At 47.5% G+C, this 17,656-nt stretch overlaps 2 protein-coding genes across 2 annotated transcripts in view; both read left to right on the forward strand.

Moving 5' to 3' along the window:
• Positions 1-120: 120 nt before the first annotated feature.
• On the forward strand, positions 121-11,056 carry fam171b (family with sequence similarity 171 member B). Its single transcript, XM_060049192.1, has 8 exons — positions 121-1,161; positions 2,409-2,642; positions 3,524-3,616; positions 3,960-4,118; positions 4,726-4,896; positions 5,910-6,020; positions 6,369-6,492; positions 6,851-11,056. Exons 1-8 carry the CDS (start codon positions 963-965, stop codon positions 8,121-8,123), a joined length of 2,364 nt encoding a protein of 787 aa, XP_059905175.1. The 5' UTR covers positions 121-962; the 3' UTR covers positions 8,124-11,056.
• Positions 11,057-12,114: 1,058 nt separating this feature from the next.
• The window catches only part of LOC132455390 (calcitonin gene-related peptide type 1 receptor-like), a 16,862-nt gene continuing 11,320 nt past the window's right edge, over positions 12,115-17,656 (forward strand). The window contains exon 1 of the mRNA XM_060049246.1: positions 12,115-12,271. Coding sequence (XP_059905229.1) covers positions 12,264-12,271 — 8 coding nt within the window. The 5' untranslated portion in view covers positions 12,115-12,263. The remainder of the gene's footprint in view (positions 12,272-17,656) is intronic.

Genomic DNA, 17,656 nt, shown 5'->3' on the forward strand with positions numbered 1-17,656 from the left:
TCTAGAAGTTCCTACGTGTTTGTGGCAACATAAATGCAAGAAAACGTTCTCCCCCTTCATTAATTTCTATCAAGCACTTTATAAATTGCATTCTGGTTAAAACCATCTGTTCAGTCTGTTCATTAATCTGTTTTACTGCTTACGACGTCTCATCCGGTGTTTATTCATAATCCATGGGAGTTATGAGACGGATCAGGTGTCGCAGTTCCACCATCACACCACACGGCGGCACTAATTGAACAATTAAAGTGTTAAATGTAAAATTAACTATAATGGACCTGATATGTTTCACACTAGTAATAAATTGTTTTTATTTGTATTGATTACATCCATTTAACAAAAGAAAATATTTGTATATATGTATGTAGCCTATACATGAATATTTTACAGTGGGCCTAAAGTCTATATATTTGCACGCTTTGCATACTTATGAAAGAGATATGAAAGGTAAGCCTGCGATTAAAACGGGAAAGGGAGGTCGTAATGATTATTCGTCTCCTGAAACAAATGAAACCAAGTGACTTTACTTAACTGTAATTAAAAGTAAAGTTGCTTAATGAAGATCTCGTCTGTTTTTTATTATAGTATTTTATTTTGTGAAATGCAAATTCTCAAAACAAGCACACCCTCTCACAAGGTTTCCCGGGTTAAGCGTCGACGCGTCTCCGTGTCTTTTAATCAGCCTTATCGCGCGTTATATGACGTCACACATCTCCCGCCCCGCGCGCCCAGCCTCAGCACCAGCAGCGCCTCGCCTCGCCCCTCCAGGAAGGTCACGTGAAGACTGCAGGCCATCACAACAAAAGACCCCCCTCAAGCGAGCCGTATCCCACCTAGCCTACCTACCTGCCTGCCAAGAGACATCCCCTGTGTGCCCCCCGTCCCCCGTCCCGTCCCCCCCCCCTCCCGAGTACCGGTCCCGTTTACGCCGTTATGTCTCTGGGTGACGGTTCGCTCTCGCCATGCCTGCGGAACGCCACCAACCCCACCTGCTACTGTTGTTGTCGGTGGTCTGGAGCGGGATCCTCTGCCGCGACACGGATCCGGTGAGCGCGAGCCTCCCCTTACCCTCCGAGGACAATGCCAGTAGCAGCATCCCTCCTCCGAACACGACCTACCCGGGACACCGGAGCGCGGAGCCCGGGTCTCCACCCCAGCCAGGTAGGCGAGGCACCAAGCCCTTTGATCTCACGGTTTGGGGCCGAGGAACGGCAGAAGAAAAAAGGAAATGGCATCAAGCGGCTCATGAAGCAATCACATGTCGTTTTAGAAACCAGGGCTCGTATAAACACATAGGTGAAGATATATTGTGCATTTTTGTGCAATGAAACAATACGCTTCCACCAAACAAACATCGATAACTACAGGCCGTATGATAGCAATAATATAAACCTCCGTGCAGAAAGACGCACAGTGCAAATGCATGCTCAGGAGAAAACGCTGACTCTGATATAAAAAGAGAGGGTCATTTGCTCGTTATTCCTCAGCCTGATGAAACGGTTGGGATTTCATAACGTTGTGTGGATTCACCACCCGCGTTACGTGTAACGGTGTATCGTTTCGCAGCGTGTTGGGTGGATTAGGGGCTTTACTCTGCGGCCACGGGGGTTGTGATATGGTAATCACGGCGTTCCCCTAGCTGAGGAATAGCCCTTGTGTTGTGTAGCCTGATTTATGCGACACCCGCCCGCTCCGCTGGTTCTTTGTTTAGGGGCCCAGCTTCACGGCGGAGCGGCCCCAACACTTCCGCACGCACACACACCCACGCGCATGGACGCACACTCGTGCACACGCACGCACTCAGCCGCGCGCACACGCAAACGGGGGAATCACAGACGGTGGCCCTTGGTCGTTAATAGCCCCCTGTCGCGTAAGGACTGGGCGGTTGGGCCAATCAAAACACAGCATTTTAAATGTTCTGCCGACACAGACCATAAAGTGTTAATCTATAACCGGCAACGCTTCGAGTACAGGTCGTGTATTGATTTTGAATGGCAACGACTGTAACCATTAAAGCACATACATAGTTGTGTCTCCTTGACCAATATGCCCCCTAACTCCTACCTGCTCCCTAATGACATGTTTCCTGTCATATTATCACTATAATAGTCTCTGTTTACTGGGGATAAATACTAGTAATAACTGGAAAAGATAGTTCCTGAATAAATTGTGTAGGCTGTCTGTATGTGTATAATATTGTGGGCATGCATGCATGGTGTTTATGTAGGTCTGTCAGTCTGTGTGTGTGTATGTGTGTGTGTGTGTGTGTGTGTGTGTGTGTGTGTGTACATACATGCTGTGTTTGTGTGTACGTACGTGTGTGTGTGTGTTTGTGTACGTACCGCGTCATACCGTGACCCAAACCCCCTTTTGCTCGACCTCACCGTCTCCCCCCCCCCCCCCTCCAGAAGCCCGGTTCGCCCTGAAGGCCCTGGTGCGGGACCTGTCCACCCGCCGCCCGCTGCCCGGGGCCACGCTGGACGTCTACGCCGGCCGCGCCCTCCGGGCCAGCGCCAGGGCCGGCCCGGCGGGCGAGGCCCTTCTGTGGCTCCCCTACGGGCCCCGGCTCCACCTCACCCTGCTGGCCCGCGCGGAGGGCTACGTGCCCACCACGCTGCCCTGGGAGACCGCCAGGAGGCCGCGTGAGTAGGGCGGGTGACGTGCTTCACCATCAGACGCGAGCGTGATTGGCCGTTGCGAGCCGTTTTGAAAATCGGCCTCTTCTGATATCACAGGTGGGCGTGTCCATCGAGATGGACACGCCCACTTGTGATGTCAGAAGAGGGTGATTAGCCGTGACAAGGCGTTTTGAAAATCGGCCTCTTCTGACATCACAAGTGGGCGTGTCCATCTCGATGGACACGCCCGCTTGTGATGTCAGAAGAGGCAGATTTTCAAAACAGCTTGTTAATCACACTCGCACCTTGTGGTGTAATATGTCACCTTTTTAAGGTTTTCTTCATGTCGTGGTTAGGTTTTGATAATCATAATAATAATCATAGATTATTTTGTATTGTGTTTTTCAAAATCACAGTGCTTCTCTTGTTGGGGTCTTGGTTTCAAGGGAAGGTCCACCTGATCATGGGCCGGACAAACATGTATGGGCCCCTCGGGCCAGATAAAGCTTCATGGGCGACCCTTGTAGTTTACCTCCAAATTAACCTGTTCAGTAGATGCCATTAAAGGAATGACAACAGGATATAAACCGAGGGATGCGTCCACTACACACCTACAGAATATCTATCAGGAAAATGTCAGAATATTGTGTATTACCAACCATCTGAAAGTTAGCTCATAAACTCAGTTTTAGAAAAGGCTGTGTTGTCTTTGTCCAACCACAACACTAAGAGGTTGAACGCCAGGCTGCCATCTACTGGTAGCTTCCCATGCTTTCACCAAGGCATGGGGTGTGTTGGTAAAGCATCTGTCCAACGCTCGGCTGACCTGTAGGATGTATATTCCCTCCTGCACGTCCTGATATATACTTTTTATAAATCGGTCGTACACGTGTTCTGTGTTGCAGTGTTCTCCGCCGTCACTCTGGGACTCCTCCCGCAGAACCACGGAAACATCTGGCTGTTCGATGACTCCCTGATCATCACGGCAAAGCTGCCAGGTAAACTCTCCTCACCTTCTTCAGTCAAAGAACAAGCTCCCCTCCCCTTGACCAAACCTAAACGATTTATGTGTTCCTTTAGTTTTTTCCCGACCAACCGAAACACACACTTGCCTCAACCAACCGAAAGTCGTGGCTTTGTTTGTCTTAAATGGTTGCTTTTTGTATATTGTCATTCAATACAGTATTTCCCATTTAATATAGTATATAGATAGTATGAAAAAAATATTTAGGTGTTTTTTCATGGTCACCACTACACCCAGTTTGAAAACCGCGACTAATGGAGGACGAGATTTCAGCCTAAGAGGTCCTGTTGCTCAGATACCCGTGTCTGTCTCTACAGACAGTTCTTCTCAGCCCAGCGTGAAGTTCCCGAAGGACCTGCTGACGCTCGCCGGGAACGCCAGCATCTCCTCGTTGAGCGCCTACCTGACGGTGCCAATGCACCACCTAGCGAGGGACTGCGCCAACTGCACCCCCGCCATCGTCGGCAACCAATCAGGTGGCCTTTCCCGTCCGCTACGGCTCAAACCTGACGGATTCATGCCTTTCCCCACTGCGGCATGGGAATTGCATTCTAAACAACTTTTCCATTGGGATACAGCCCATAAACAATATTCATACAGTGAAAGGAAAACCAAAACCGTAAGACAACATATTATAGCTAAACGTGATGTCGTGGGGTTACTGAGGAGGGCTATAGATGATCCTGGGCCAAAACTCGACAGAAATGCACAACGTTTTATGAAGCGACCCGTTATTGGACAATTTTGGTTGCCAGGAGAAGCCAATCAAACACTCCGGCTGCACCCCCGAAGATCTAATTGGAGGAAGTGGGAGTGGCTTATGCAACAGAACGAATGCCTGAACCACATAGCCCCACTCAACCAGTAGTCGAGCAGAATACCTTTTTAAAACGCTGCTAGTAGGTGGGATCTAGCTAAAACGCAGTGTTTGTGTTGAGATTTGTGTAGTTTCTATCCTAGTATTTAGGTATTTGATGACCCGTACTGTCCTGTGGTGTCGGTTTTGCACACTGAGCTCATGAAGACACAGTGTGCCGAAGGTTCCCACCAGGGTCATTGAACCCATGTCTCTGCGGTGTGCAGCCTACAGGAACACGGAGCTGAGGCCGACGGCGGCCCTCAGCATCCGGCTGTGCTCCGGGGCCGACGAGCTTCAGGTCAGGGGCCCGATCCACCTGAGTCTACCCCTCGGACACAACACCGGCCTCAGGCCCGCGGACACCCTGCCCGCGTGGGCCTTCAGCAGCCAGACAGGTACCCCCAAATCAGGCTTTTAGTTTTCTGCTCCAAAACTCACATGTGTGTCTCCCCTTTGCAAATGTACGGCTTAGGACCATGGGGGATGTTTTTCTTTATCAGTTCTTAGTTTAAAATCTGAATTCTGAGATTAAAGTCAGAAATCTGATTTTGATCTCAGACTTCTGACTTTAAACTCTGAATTTCCAAAATTTCACGTGTGGCCCACTTCCGTACAAATGGCACCTTATTCGCCTTTTCCACCGGCGGGTACGTTTCGGACCCAGCACGCCTCAGCCGAGTAATGAGGGTGCGGTATAGCCCAGCTCAGTTAGGGCTTTGCGTTTCCACCGCAGACAGTACCCTTATGGTAGGGCGGGGTTTAAGGCGGATGGCGATAACCGCGGCAGCTACGTTAGCATCATGAGCTCATAGCAGCCGGACACAGTGTAGCCTGCTGATAAATCTAAGGACAAATAAGAACGCGGACAATGAACAAAAAGCAATGTATGACGTCCAAGGAGGACATCAATCTGTTGCGCGACATTTTCTTCAATAAACAAAGCTTTCGCCTCGCAGATACTGTGTTTGGTTGTTATTATCCCCCTGTCGCATGGAAGTGACGATTCTGTCGGCCGATCAACGGACGCCGTGTGTAGCTCACCCTTTCCGGCATCTCAGTACCCCAACAGAGGAGTACTGCGAGACGAGTACAGCTCAATACGGCTTAGTGCGGATCGCGCACACTTTTGGCGGTGGAAACGCGAACCGTGTCGCACCTTTCCGGTGGAAATGCGCCATTAGCAAGAAAACAAAAAGTGTAGTTTATCTTGGAATTGACTTGATTTATGAATTGCAGAATGTCATATTTTCAACAATTACACCAAACACATTATTTTGAATAATTGATTGTGTTCTCTGTTGTGGTCCCCCCCCCCCCCCCCCATGAACACACATTTCATTTCAAACTCACTACAGTCTGTTCGTATGGCGTGGCACGAATAACGCATCAGTGCTGCTGTGGTTTTCAGGAGCCTGGGAACAGCAGGGTCTGGGGATAGTGCAGAGGGTCGACGGCCACTTGGTCTGGACCTACACCGCCTCCCACCTGGGCTACTGGATCGCCGCGCCCTTGCCCACTGGTACGCACCGTCTGGAACTTTAGTTGTTTTTTTTTACTTTTTATTTGAAATGCAAGTTTGATTACCTCCCCGAGATGGCCACGGATTCCCTTCCCTTTTAAGGTTGGACGATCCACCCAGTGCTAACATTCATGGTACCAGTCCTCGTTCTCACTGAACACGTCCACCATATTTAAGTCAGGCTTTTGTGTATGATCAGTTTGTTCTGGTTGTGTGTCTGGCTTCACATCATAGATCCTCATTCTACATGGTGACTCAATCCTGATCCTCTTGTGGGAGATAATAAGTCGCCTACAGCCCTGTGCTGCAGCGGCCTGTACTGAAACACGCTTCCCCCTTCTCCTCCAGATTACAGGGGACTCGCAGGTTCTATCGACTTCTTGTCCGACCACAACTTCCTGCTGGTCGGCCTCTTCGGGGCGACAGTCGCCGTCATCATGGGCTTCCTCACGGTCCTGGTCTGTCACTGCGGGTAAGAAACCAGAAGCGGGTACATCAGCCAGACATAGGGGGCGCCCCGGTGGTTCGCCGGGTAGAGCGCGTCCCGTTAAGGCTCAGGCCTGATCGCAGCGACCCGGGTTTGATTCCTATTTGTGGTCCTTTGCTGAATGTCCTCCCCTCTACCCCCATACCTTCATGTCTTACTCACTCTGCAATAAAAAGGATAAAATCTCAGAAAATAAATCGTCAAGAAGAGATGTAAGCGAGACAAACGCAAACAGATTTGAATGGAATCGTTTCTACGTGCGTAAAAATGGAATAACACAACTCTTGGCTCACTGTGGGGCCATCGGTCAGGTTCTAACCCGATATTTCTCCCCCGTCGTCAGGAGTTCTCAGCGGGCGCCGAGGCAGCGGCGGCGACGGCGAGCTCGCTTCTCCAAGCTGACGGTCCTGAAGAAGGACCAGACCACGTCGACCCACATGGAAGAGGGCCTGTCGTTCCAGTCCGGCGAGCACGGCGGCCGGCCCCCCCACCACGGCGTCCCCTGTGACCCCTCCTCCACGCCCAGGCACATGGCCAACTACAACATCTACGTGGAGGACCCCGGGGTCCGGTCGGCCGCCCATCACTACCAGAACCTGGCCTCCTCGGACCGGAGCAAGGGCCCCCACGCTCAGTCCCACTACATCAACGGTGACCAGGTGGCTCGGCTCCAGGAGACGTCGGACCACCAGAAGCCCGATCTGTTCTTCCAGGACAAGCTGGTCCACCTCTACAACCAGCCCGTGGCCATCATCCAAGCCACCGAGCTCTTCGGCTGTCCGGAGCCGAAAGGCTCTGCCACCTTCCCCCGTAACGGAGGAGAGCACGACCCTAACCTAGATCCGGCGAGGAAAGGGGGCTTCCCCCAGACTCTCCCCAAAGGCCACCAGACCCAGTCCGGAGACGACCCCCGGCAGCCTGACCAAGACGACCCCCAGCCCCTGCAGACGCCTCCCCAGGGCCAGGGCCCCAACGCCAACGTCTGGGGCCTCTACAACAACAAGAACAACCTCCTGGAGTCCTCGGTGTCGGTGCCCGGGACGCTCAGCGAGGCGGCGGCGGGCATGGGCGCTCCGGGCGAGCTGCAGGGCGTCTCCGAGCGCACCCTGCTGGAGCTGGGCAGCGGCAAGGCCTCGGCCGTGCCCCCCCGGGCGTGGTTCGTCTCCCTGGAGGGCAGGCCGGCCGCCAGGGTAAGGCACTCCATCATCGAGCTGAGCGGCCCCCGGCGGCCGACCAGCAGCAACGACACCAGCCTGGACTCGGGCGTGGACATGACGGAGCCCCTGCCGCGGCGGAGTGTCAGGGCCTCGTCGCTGCCCCACCGCACCCGGGCCGCTCGCTACGGCGAGGAGCCCGACCTGAGCAGCAGCGAGAGCGGCACCACGGCCACCTGCACGCCCGAGGACCCGTCCCTGAGGAACATCCTGGACGGCAGCGTCGGCGCCATACCCGACATCCCCGAGGAGAGGGACGGCCCCGGCACCTCCGGCGCCCGGGAGGACAGCGAGTCCCGGGAAACGCCGCCGCCGCGCCGCCTCCGGAAGGTCCGGGAGAAGGGCCGGACGGAGAAGGGGAGCGCCAAGCAAGGGCACCGGCCGATGAGCAAGCCCAGCTAGGAAGACTCCCCCCCTCCCCTGCATGGTCCGACGGCAGTCTCCGACCCAAACCCCCATGGCGTTTCACACAGGTATCTTTGTTGGGGTTTTCGGGATTGTACAACCTTGCCAAAGAGTTCCTGAGTTAGGATGTAGCTTTTCCGTTGATTTTTCCTTTTTTGTTTACGGACCACGGCTGTCTTCCCGTGCTTCTGCTAACACCCCGTCGCTCACCAGCCCCTTGCTGCACACCAGAGCCCCCCCCCCCAGTATGTCCGCGACACCCCACCTTGCGTTTACTTCAGACCACGAACAGCAACAATTAAGGCCAAAGGATTGACTGCCATTTCACGGACTGTGTCGTTGGTCCTAGTGCACTTAATCCTCACCAGAATTGCCTGCTGATGGTCAGTGGATTATATCGGAGCCCATCTGATTCTGTGGGCTGTACTGCCTCTCTTTCTAGACCACTGAGAATCAAATGTCCAAATATAAGCACCAGTGCTGCCAGTAATCCGAGACTCCGGGATGTCCAGTTCAGGAAGACAACTGCTGAGTGGCACTGATGTTTGGAATTGTATTTTCACGAGCTGAACATAACGTTAAATAAGTCCCCTCTCACAGTGATCGTTAGCGGGTTTGTAAAAGTTAAAACGACGGGCCCTCAAGATTGTCTGACGACCTCATTGAAATATTCAACTGAAAGTAGCGTCATATAGAATAAAATATATTATCCCATAATATGAGACTCTTAATTATCAACTTCAAATCAGGCTCTTTTTTTGCCGGAATCCGGTCCTGGAAGGTTTCTCCGCTCCAAAGTCCTCTCGACAGAGCATGACTTTGTTCCCAAATGCATGGAAGCAAAACTGGTGTATTGTTTGGGACTGCCGTTCAGAAACGCTGGGTATCTGCTGTTGTGCTACTGGTTTCACGTCGAGATGATGTCACTTCACCGATTTCATCCTGTGGCTAGGACTAGGGAGCACTGCTAATTGTTCTCTCAACCAATCGGGTGTCGGCCTTGATGGTGGTCGTTAATCCAGTCCAATCACGGTCAAGAAGGTCTCCACTTGAAACACTTGAGTAAACACTGCACCCATAGCTTCAATCAATACATAATCAAGATATTGATCAACGACACGAGGACAGCAGAGGCATGCATCGTTTTATAGGGCGCTTGAGCAAAATGTACTAAAGTTTACGATACATTTTAATGACGATATAATTGTGACGTTTTTACAAGGACACAGAGACACAACAGGTCTCCAGTAGATTTTGATAATTAACTTTCTACCTGAGAGCGTCTCTGAGTCAAACTTCTAGATCCGTCCTGCCCCTTGAACAATGTGCTCAGGCAAACAGTGCACAGTACACTTTAAAACGCCTTGCTCATACACCTGCATCGTGCATTAGAATACCTTATGTCCATCTCCATTGTGTCGCCTTTGATTCACCAACAAGTTTACCACATTCTAGATATAAAATTGACATTCCAGTAAGAAACTCAGTTAACTGCATCAACAAAATGTATTATTCTAGCAATATTACCCCAGTAATAAAATTCTAAATAAAACCCAAAACCTGCCATATTTAGTCTTCCTAAACTGTATTATTCCCTTAATTCGTTAAAATATAACTTATTTGGCTGGATTGTAGCCATTTTATGTATATACATGCCTTATTTTATATGTACAGACTTGAATAATGTAGATTGTGACTGTGGTTAATAGTTTTGTGCCTACTGTTTTTGTTTTTAAAGACTGTTGTGTTCAGTTGTGTACGACGATATTGTTACCTGACTGCTGAGTCCAGTGAATGGATGCTGGTTAATGCATTTGGGGATTCGCTTGAGAAGGAAGTCCACTCTGACAAAGTGTGCGGCATTCTTCATACTTTAAAGGTGACATAGTATATACCACCAGGTGTGAGTGAGATTAGCCATTACAAGTCGTTTTGAAATTCTGCCTCTTCTGACATCAGAAGTGGGTGTGTCCACCTAGATGTGTGCTTGATAGAACAGTCTACCAGCCTACCCTGTGGACCGTAGCAATCGTTGCTCATCCATCCGTCGTACATCTAGGTGGACAGGACACACCAACTTTTGATGTCGGAAGAGGATGATTTTCATAACGGCTATTCACACCCACAGCTCGTGGCATGATATGGGACCTTTAATGTAGCAACAGGTCCAGTTTGGACCCATTCACCACTTTGAATGTATAGATAACACACACCTGTTGCTAATGTACCAGCTCAGCCTAAACTAAAAAGACACTGTACCCACCAACCTAGCACTATGAGGACACTGCACATGCTACGCTAGCAGTATGAGGAAACTGCTAAGCTAGTGCTATGGGGAAACTGTAAATGCTAAACTAACGCTACAAAATATCCTGTTTTTGCTAACCTAGCTCAATGTGGCCACCACATCTGCTAAACTAGAGTATGTTTTTTTTCTGTTCCGGCTTAGCTAACACTACAAGGACACTAGCAGCTAGGCTAGCACTCTGTACCTGCTAATCTAGTAGAGTAAAACAAAGTCTGATGCTGCTTATATCTGTCTTGGTTTCATTGTGCTCCCTACTCTTCTCCTGTGATGTTTACCGATCCGTCCGCAGTGGGAAAGTATTTGTGTTTATGTCTGTTATGACGGTTGCAATCAGGGCTGCCGAGTTTTCATTTGTTTGGGGCAAGCTGAAGATGTGACTACTTACACCCATTCCCCAAGTGTCCTAACTTCAAATCCTTACACAAACCATAAACAAATCACAAGTGGTCAATGATCACTTCTAAACACTTTTTGACCCACACCAGACCTATGACTGCAGTCCAACATAACCCCCTCCATTGCTGCTTTATCTGCTTTTTAGTAGGCAAAACTTGATCAACTTACTTTTTAAATCACTGCATGAAAACTCGAAAGTCATGTGGATGATTTATGTTCAAAACATGCCCATAGGTCTCGAGTTTGTATCCCCCAACCCCTAACAGATATCATACAAAGCCACATGCCTTTGACCAAAAAAAACATGTATGGATTCATTAAATTAGGTATGTTTATGTTATTATATGGTTATTATCTGTTGAATGTGTATTGAATTAAGTTTACAGTAATCCATAAAAAAATCGAATTAATTAGTTTTTTACAAACTTGTTGGTTTTTGTGCTGCGGTGCCACTAAACTGACTTAAGTGTTTTTACTGTAGCATTTTTTTTTATAATTCGATGTTAAAGTTATCACCAATACGCATGTGTTACTGTGTAGGCAGATATACAATAAATCATAAAAAAAATCATAAGAAATTGTTTTCTACGGACTCATGATGTCCCTTGGTACCTCTGTGCGGATTTTCACGTTATTTGAGTGCATTCATTTGAAATAATTTGATGTTAAAAACATCCCGTGTGTGTGTGTGTGTGTGTGTGTGTGTGTGTGTGTGTGTGTGTGTGTGTGTGTGTGTGTGTGTGTGTGTGTGTGTGTGTGTGTGTGTGTGTGTGTGTGTGTGTGTGTGTGTGTGTGTGTGTGTGTGTGTGTGTGTGTGTGTGTGTGTGTGTGTGTGTGTGTGTGTGTGTGTCCCCAGTAGCAGTTTAGAAAAATATAGGAGATAGCGTATAGAAAAATGTCACACATTGACCTTCTGCCACTAGAGGGAGTCGTTTCTTAGCAGAAGGCAGACATGAATCTAGGGGTGTGACTTAATTCCACACCACTGGTGCATTTTTAACAACACTCGGCTAGTGTTGATTTTGAATATCACCTTTCCTCCTGGAGCAAACTTGAGGCATTTTAAAAGGAAAAATGAAAATAAACCAAAATGCGCCAACATTTCTGGTCACCAAAGATTTGACCAAAACCAACTTGTTCACAGTGATACCGTCTTTACCTTTAAAGAGCGCTTTATTTATTTATATAGCTACTAGACCTGTAACGGACGTAATTAACGTGGAGAAAGGGCAGGCCAGTGTGACGCGTTGAACCCACAAGGCGTGCGTGTGACGTCAGCGCGGACTGCTCATCCTCCTCGCCTCTCCCATTCCACTGCTCCGTGCGGGACAGTCTTCGTTAGGGCAGTGTGCGTTGGGACAGAGCGGAGGGTGCACGCCCACAGCTGAAAACCCTCAAGGACATTGCCGAGTTTTTTCGCAGGGGAGCTATCAATGGAAAGGTAAAGCCACGACAAAACAATATTTTGAAGACGTATTAGGATCTAAATGTATCAGAAGTTCAGAAATACAACAAAAGTGCTGGAGTTTCGTTTAGGCTAGTCCAGCATTAATTGATCAGGAAGTTGATTAATGGACCAAAACTTGATTGCCTAGTTAATAGCAATTATATAACTCGCTAAGACAATTCTCTCCTCATCTCTCTCATCTTGCTATCTTTCTCCCCCATCTCCCTTTCCTCCTCTCCCTCCCCTTTTACTCTCATATCAGATGTTTTTCACGTCAGTAAATATATTTTCGTAGCACAAACCGAAATTAGCCTTACATATACCTAATGTTTTACAACAAATATTTGTAGAATATAAAAACCGTATTTGTATTTAAACAAAATTAACCAATTATCTTATTTGACGAGTAACTCCTAAACGACAGAGCTGATTTCCAGAAGGTAGTGTGGAGGTTTCCCATCTGTTGGAATGTAAAGATTTCCAAGAAGGAAATGCATCTTTAAGGGAATGCTGGGTTAGGCAACATAGTTGGTCACTTAAACAGCTGCTCAACATCCTGGCTTTAGTACTTTAGGTTTCCTGTTTTTAAATAAGTCCCGGAGAATTGAACAGGCTTCAGATTTTAGGAGAAGTGTGAGAATGTGTTAACCATGGAAGAGAGAGAGAGAGAGAGAGAGAGAGAGAGAGAGAGAGAGAGAGAGAGAGAGAGAGAGAGAGAGAGAGAGAGAGAGAGAGAGAGAGAGAGAGAGAGAGAGAGAGAGAGAGAGAGAGAGAGAGAGAGAGAGAGAGGGTGTGTATGTTTGTTTGTGTGTGTGTGTGTGTGTGTGTGTGTGTGTGTGTGTAAGAGAGAAAAAAATTGTGTTTCTGTGTGTGTGTGTGTGTGTGTGTGAGTCTTGAACCCACAGTTGGATTGGGTTTTATTGTGCAATGCAAAACAACTTTAATGGCTTTGTTTTGGATGTTTGTAAACTGCGGAGCGATGATTAATTCCTCTGATTGAAGGTTCTGCTGGGGGATCAGGGAGTCTTGGAACGGTTGGAGGAAGATTTAAAGTAAAGAGACAGAACCTACTCCACCCCCTCTGCACTTAAAGACTGTGGATATTGCCTATGATAGCCCATGCGTAACATGGCTCTTGACATCTGTTCTCCTACCGGTTTTCACATCTGGAGATGATATGTTGCCATGTTTCATTTGTTGCCAAACACACTCTGACCTCGAAGATTGTGCAAGACAGATACACAAGAAAACACACACATTTGTGCGTGTCACTCCCACCCTACGGACATGCTGTGTACCGAGGTAGGGGCTTACATTGTGGGGCGAATATTGAAACGAGAAGGGATCAAGACGTTGAGTCGTCGCGTTTACGTATTAGGGTAGAGACGTTAAGATCTGGTTACGTTAGGGTTAGGGACGGTTGTGATAGGGTTAGTGTTAGGGTTGGGTATGTTTTGGTAAGGGGTAGTTGTTGTTAGTTAGCTGTTACAGATGGTTAAGATGAAGACCGACATGTTTTGGTTTGGACACAACAAGGGGTAGAGATTGGTAAATTACGGATAGAGATGGCTTAGTAAAGGCTAGGTTAAGGATAGAGTTGATTAAGGTAGGGCAACGTTGGGATAGAGGTTATGTAAGTGCTGAAGATGGCTAGGGCTTATTTTGGGATAGGGATTATTAAAATAGGACTAAGTTTGGGCTCAAGATGGTTAAATTAGGGTTCCTGAAGGAATAAAGACGATTAAGTTAGGGCTTCAGATGGTTGAGTTATGGCTCCATAAGGAATAAAGAAGATTAAGGCCCAATCCCATTTCTACCCCTTCCCCCTCCCCCTTCAAAACAAGGGGGAGGGGTAAGGGGTAGAAATGGGATTGGGCCTAAATTTGCGCGAGAGATGGTTAAGTTATGGCTAAGTTAGGACCAGAGATGGTTAAATTAGGACTAGAGATGGTATAGTTAGTGCTGGAGATGGTTAAGTTAGGACTAGGGATGGTTAAGTTAGGACTAGAGATGGTATAGTTAGTGCTGGAGATGGTTAAGTTAGGACTAGGGATGGTTAAGTTAGGACTAGAGATGGTATAGTTAGTGCTGGAGATGGTTAAGTTAGGACTAGGGATGGTTAAGTTAGACTAGAGATGGTATAGTTAGTGCTGGAGATGGTTAAGTTAGGACTAGGGATGGTTAAGTTAGACTAGAGATGGTATAGTTAGTGCTGGAGATGGTTAAGTTAGGACTAGGGATGGTTAAGTTAGACTAGAGATGGTATAGTTAGTGCTGGAGATTGTTAAGTTAGGACTAGGGATGGTTAAGTTAGACTAGAGATGGTATAGTTAGTGCTGGAGATGGTTAAGTTAGGACTAGGGATGGTTAAGTTAGACTAGAGATGGTATAGTTAGTGCTGGAGATGGTTAAGTTAGGACTAGGGATGGTTAAGTTAGACTAGAGATTGTTCTCCTGCTGAATTCTGTGAGTGGGTCGGGCTGCTGGGCAGAGGAAGTGTTGACACTTTATCAGTTCCTCTTGTCCTGGTAAAAATACCCCTGTGTGTGTGTGTGTGTGTGTGTGTGTGTGTGTGTGTGTGTGTGTGTGTGTGTGTGTGTGTGTGTGTGTGTGTGTGTGTGTGTGTGTGTGTGTGTGTGTGTGTGTGTGTGTGTGTGTGTGTGTGTGTTCTAGTGTCACCAAACTACCAGCGACCGCCAGTCCGCCGATGATTGGAGATAGTTAGGTACTAGGTTAGAGATGGTTAGGTACTAGGTTAGAGATGGTTAGGTACTAGGTTAGAGATGTTAGGTACTAGGTTAGAGATGGTTAGGTACTAGGTTAGAGATGGTTAGGTACTAGGTTAGAGATGGTTAGGTACTAGGTTAGAGACGGTTAGGTACTAGGTTAGAGATGGTTAGGTACTAGGTTAGAGATGGTTAGGTACTAGGTTAGAGATGTTAGGTACTAGGTTAGAGATGGTTAGGTACTAGGTTAGAGATGGTTAGGTACTAGGTTAGAGCTGGTTAGGTACTAGGTTAGAGATGGTTAGGTACTAGGTTAGAGATGGTTAGGTACTAGGTTAGAGATGGTTAGGTACTAGGTTAGAGACGGTTAGGTACTAGGTTAGAGATGGTTAGGTACTAGGTTAGAGATGGTTAGGTACTAGGTTAGAGATGGTTAGGTATTAGGTTAGTGATGGTTAGGTACTAGGTTAGTGATGGTTAGGTACTAGGTTAGTGATGGTTAGGTACTAGGTTAGTGATGGTTAGGTACTAGGTTAGAGACGGTTAGGTACTAGGTTAGAGATGGTTAGGTACTAGGTTAGAGATGGTTAGGTACTAGGTTAGAGACGGTTAGGTACTAGGTTAGAGATGGTTAGGTACTAGGTTAGAGACGGTTAGGTACTAGGTTAGAGACGGTTAGGTACTAGGTTAGTGATGGTTAGGTACTAGGTTAGAGATGGTTAGGTACTAGGTTAGAGATGGTTAGGTACTAGGTTAGAGATGGTTAGGTACTAGGTTGGAGATGGTTAGGTACTAGGTTAGAGACGGTTAGGTATTAGGTTAGAGATGGTTAGGTACTAGGTTAGAGATGGTTAGGTACTAGGTTAGAGATGGTTAGGTACTAGGTTAGAGATGGTTAGGTACTAGGTTAGTGATGGTTAGGTACTAGGTTAGAGATGGTTAGGTACTAGGTTAGAGATGGTTAGGTACTAGGTTAGAGATGGTTAGGTACTAGGTTAGAGACGGTTAGGTACTAGGTTAGAGACGGTTAGGTACTAGGTTAGAGATGGTTAGGTACTAGGTTAGAGATGGTTAGGTACTAGGTTAGAGATGGTTAGGTACTAGGTTAGAGATGGTTAGGTACTAGGTTAGAGACGGTTAGGTATTAGGTTAGAGCTGGTTAGGTACTAGGTTAGAGATGGTTAGGTACTAGGTTAGAGCTGGTTAGGTATTAGGTTAGAGATGGTTAGGTACTAGGTTAGAGATGGTTAGGTACTAGGTTAGAGATGGTTAGGTATTAGGTATTATGTTAGAGCCGGTTATGGTTAGGGTTAGAGTTGGTGCGGGTTTAGGTAATGATAACATGGTTAGGCTTGGTATGTACGAGATGGTTTGGTATAAGTACATAAATGGTGTTAGTTGAGTGATGGTTAGGTATTAGGTAGGAGACGGTTAGGGTTTGGGATAGAAATGGTCAGGGTTAGTGATGGTCAGGTGTTTGTTTAGAGATGGTTAGGGTTAGGGTGAGTGATGGTCAGGTTTTAGGTAAGAGACGGTTAGGGTTAGGGTTAGTGATGGTCAGGTGTTTGTTTAGAGATGGTTAGGGTTAGGGTGAGTGATGGTCAGGTTTTAGGTAAGAGACGGTTAGGGTTAGGGTTAGTGATGGTCAGGTGTTTGTTTAGAGATGGTTAGGGTTAGGGTGAGTGATGGTCAGGTTTTAGGTAAGAGACGGTTAGGGTTAGGGTTAGTGATGGTCAGGTGTTTGTTTAGAGATGGTTAGGGTTAGGGTGAGTGATGGTCAGGTTTTAGGTAAGAGACGGTTAGGGTTAGGGTTAGTGATGGTCAGGTGTTTGTTTAGAGATGGTTAGGGTTAGGGTGAGTGATGGTCAGGTTTTAGGTAAGAGACGGTTAGGGTTAGGGTTAGTGATGGTCAGGTGTTTGTTTAGAGATGGTTAGGGTTAGGGTGAGTGATGGTCAGGTTTTAGGTAAGAGACGGTTAGGGTTAGGGTTAGTGATGGTCAGGTGTTTGTTTAGAGATGGTTAGGGTTAGGGTGAGTGATGGTCAGGTTTTAGGTAAGAGACGGTTAGGGTTAGGGTTAGTGATGGTCAGGTGTTTGTTTAGAGATGGTTAGGGTTAGGGTGAGTGATGGTCAGGTTTTAGGTAAGAGACGGTTAGGGTTAGGGTTAGTGATGGTCAGGTGTTTGTTTAGAGATGGTTAGGGTTAGGGTGAGTGATGGTCAGGTTTTAGGTAAGAGACGGTTAGGGTTAGGGTTAGTGATGGTCAGGTGTTTGTTTAGAGATGGTTAGGGTTAGGGTGAGTGATGGTCAGGTTTTAGGTAAGAGACGGTTAGGGTTAGGGTTAGTGATGGTCAGGTGTTTGTTTAGAGATGGTTAGGGTTAGGGTGAGTGATGGTCAGGTTTTAGGTAAGAGACGGTTAGGGTTAGGGTTAGTGATGGTCAGGTGTTTGTTTAGAGATGGTTAGGGTTAGGGTGAGTGATGGTCAGGTTTTAGGTAAGAGACGGTTAGGGTTAGGGTTAGTGATGGTCAGGTGTTTGTTTAGAGATGGTTAGGGTTAGGGTGAGTGATGGTCAGGTTTTAGGTAAGAGACGGTTAGGGTTAGGGTTAGTGATGGTCAGGTGTTTGTTTAGAGATGGTTAGGGTTAGGGTGAGTG

This window comes from Gadus macrocephalus, chromosome 4, assembly GCF_031168955.1.
Source record: "Gadus macrocephalus chromosome 4, ASM3116895v1".
Classification (NCBI taxonomy): domain Eukaryota; kingdom Metazoa; phylum Chordata; class Actinopteri; order Gadiformes; family Gadidae; genus Gadus; species Gadus macrocephalus.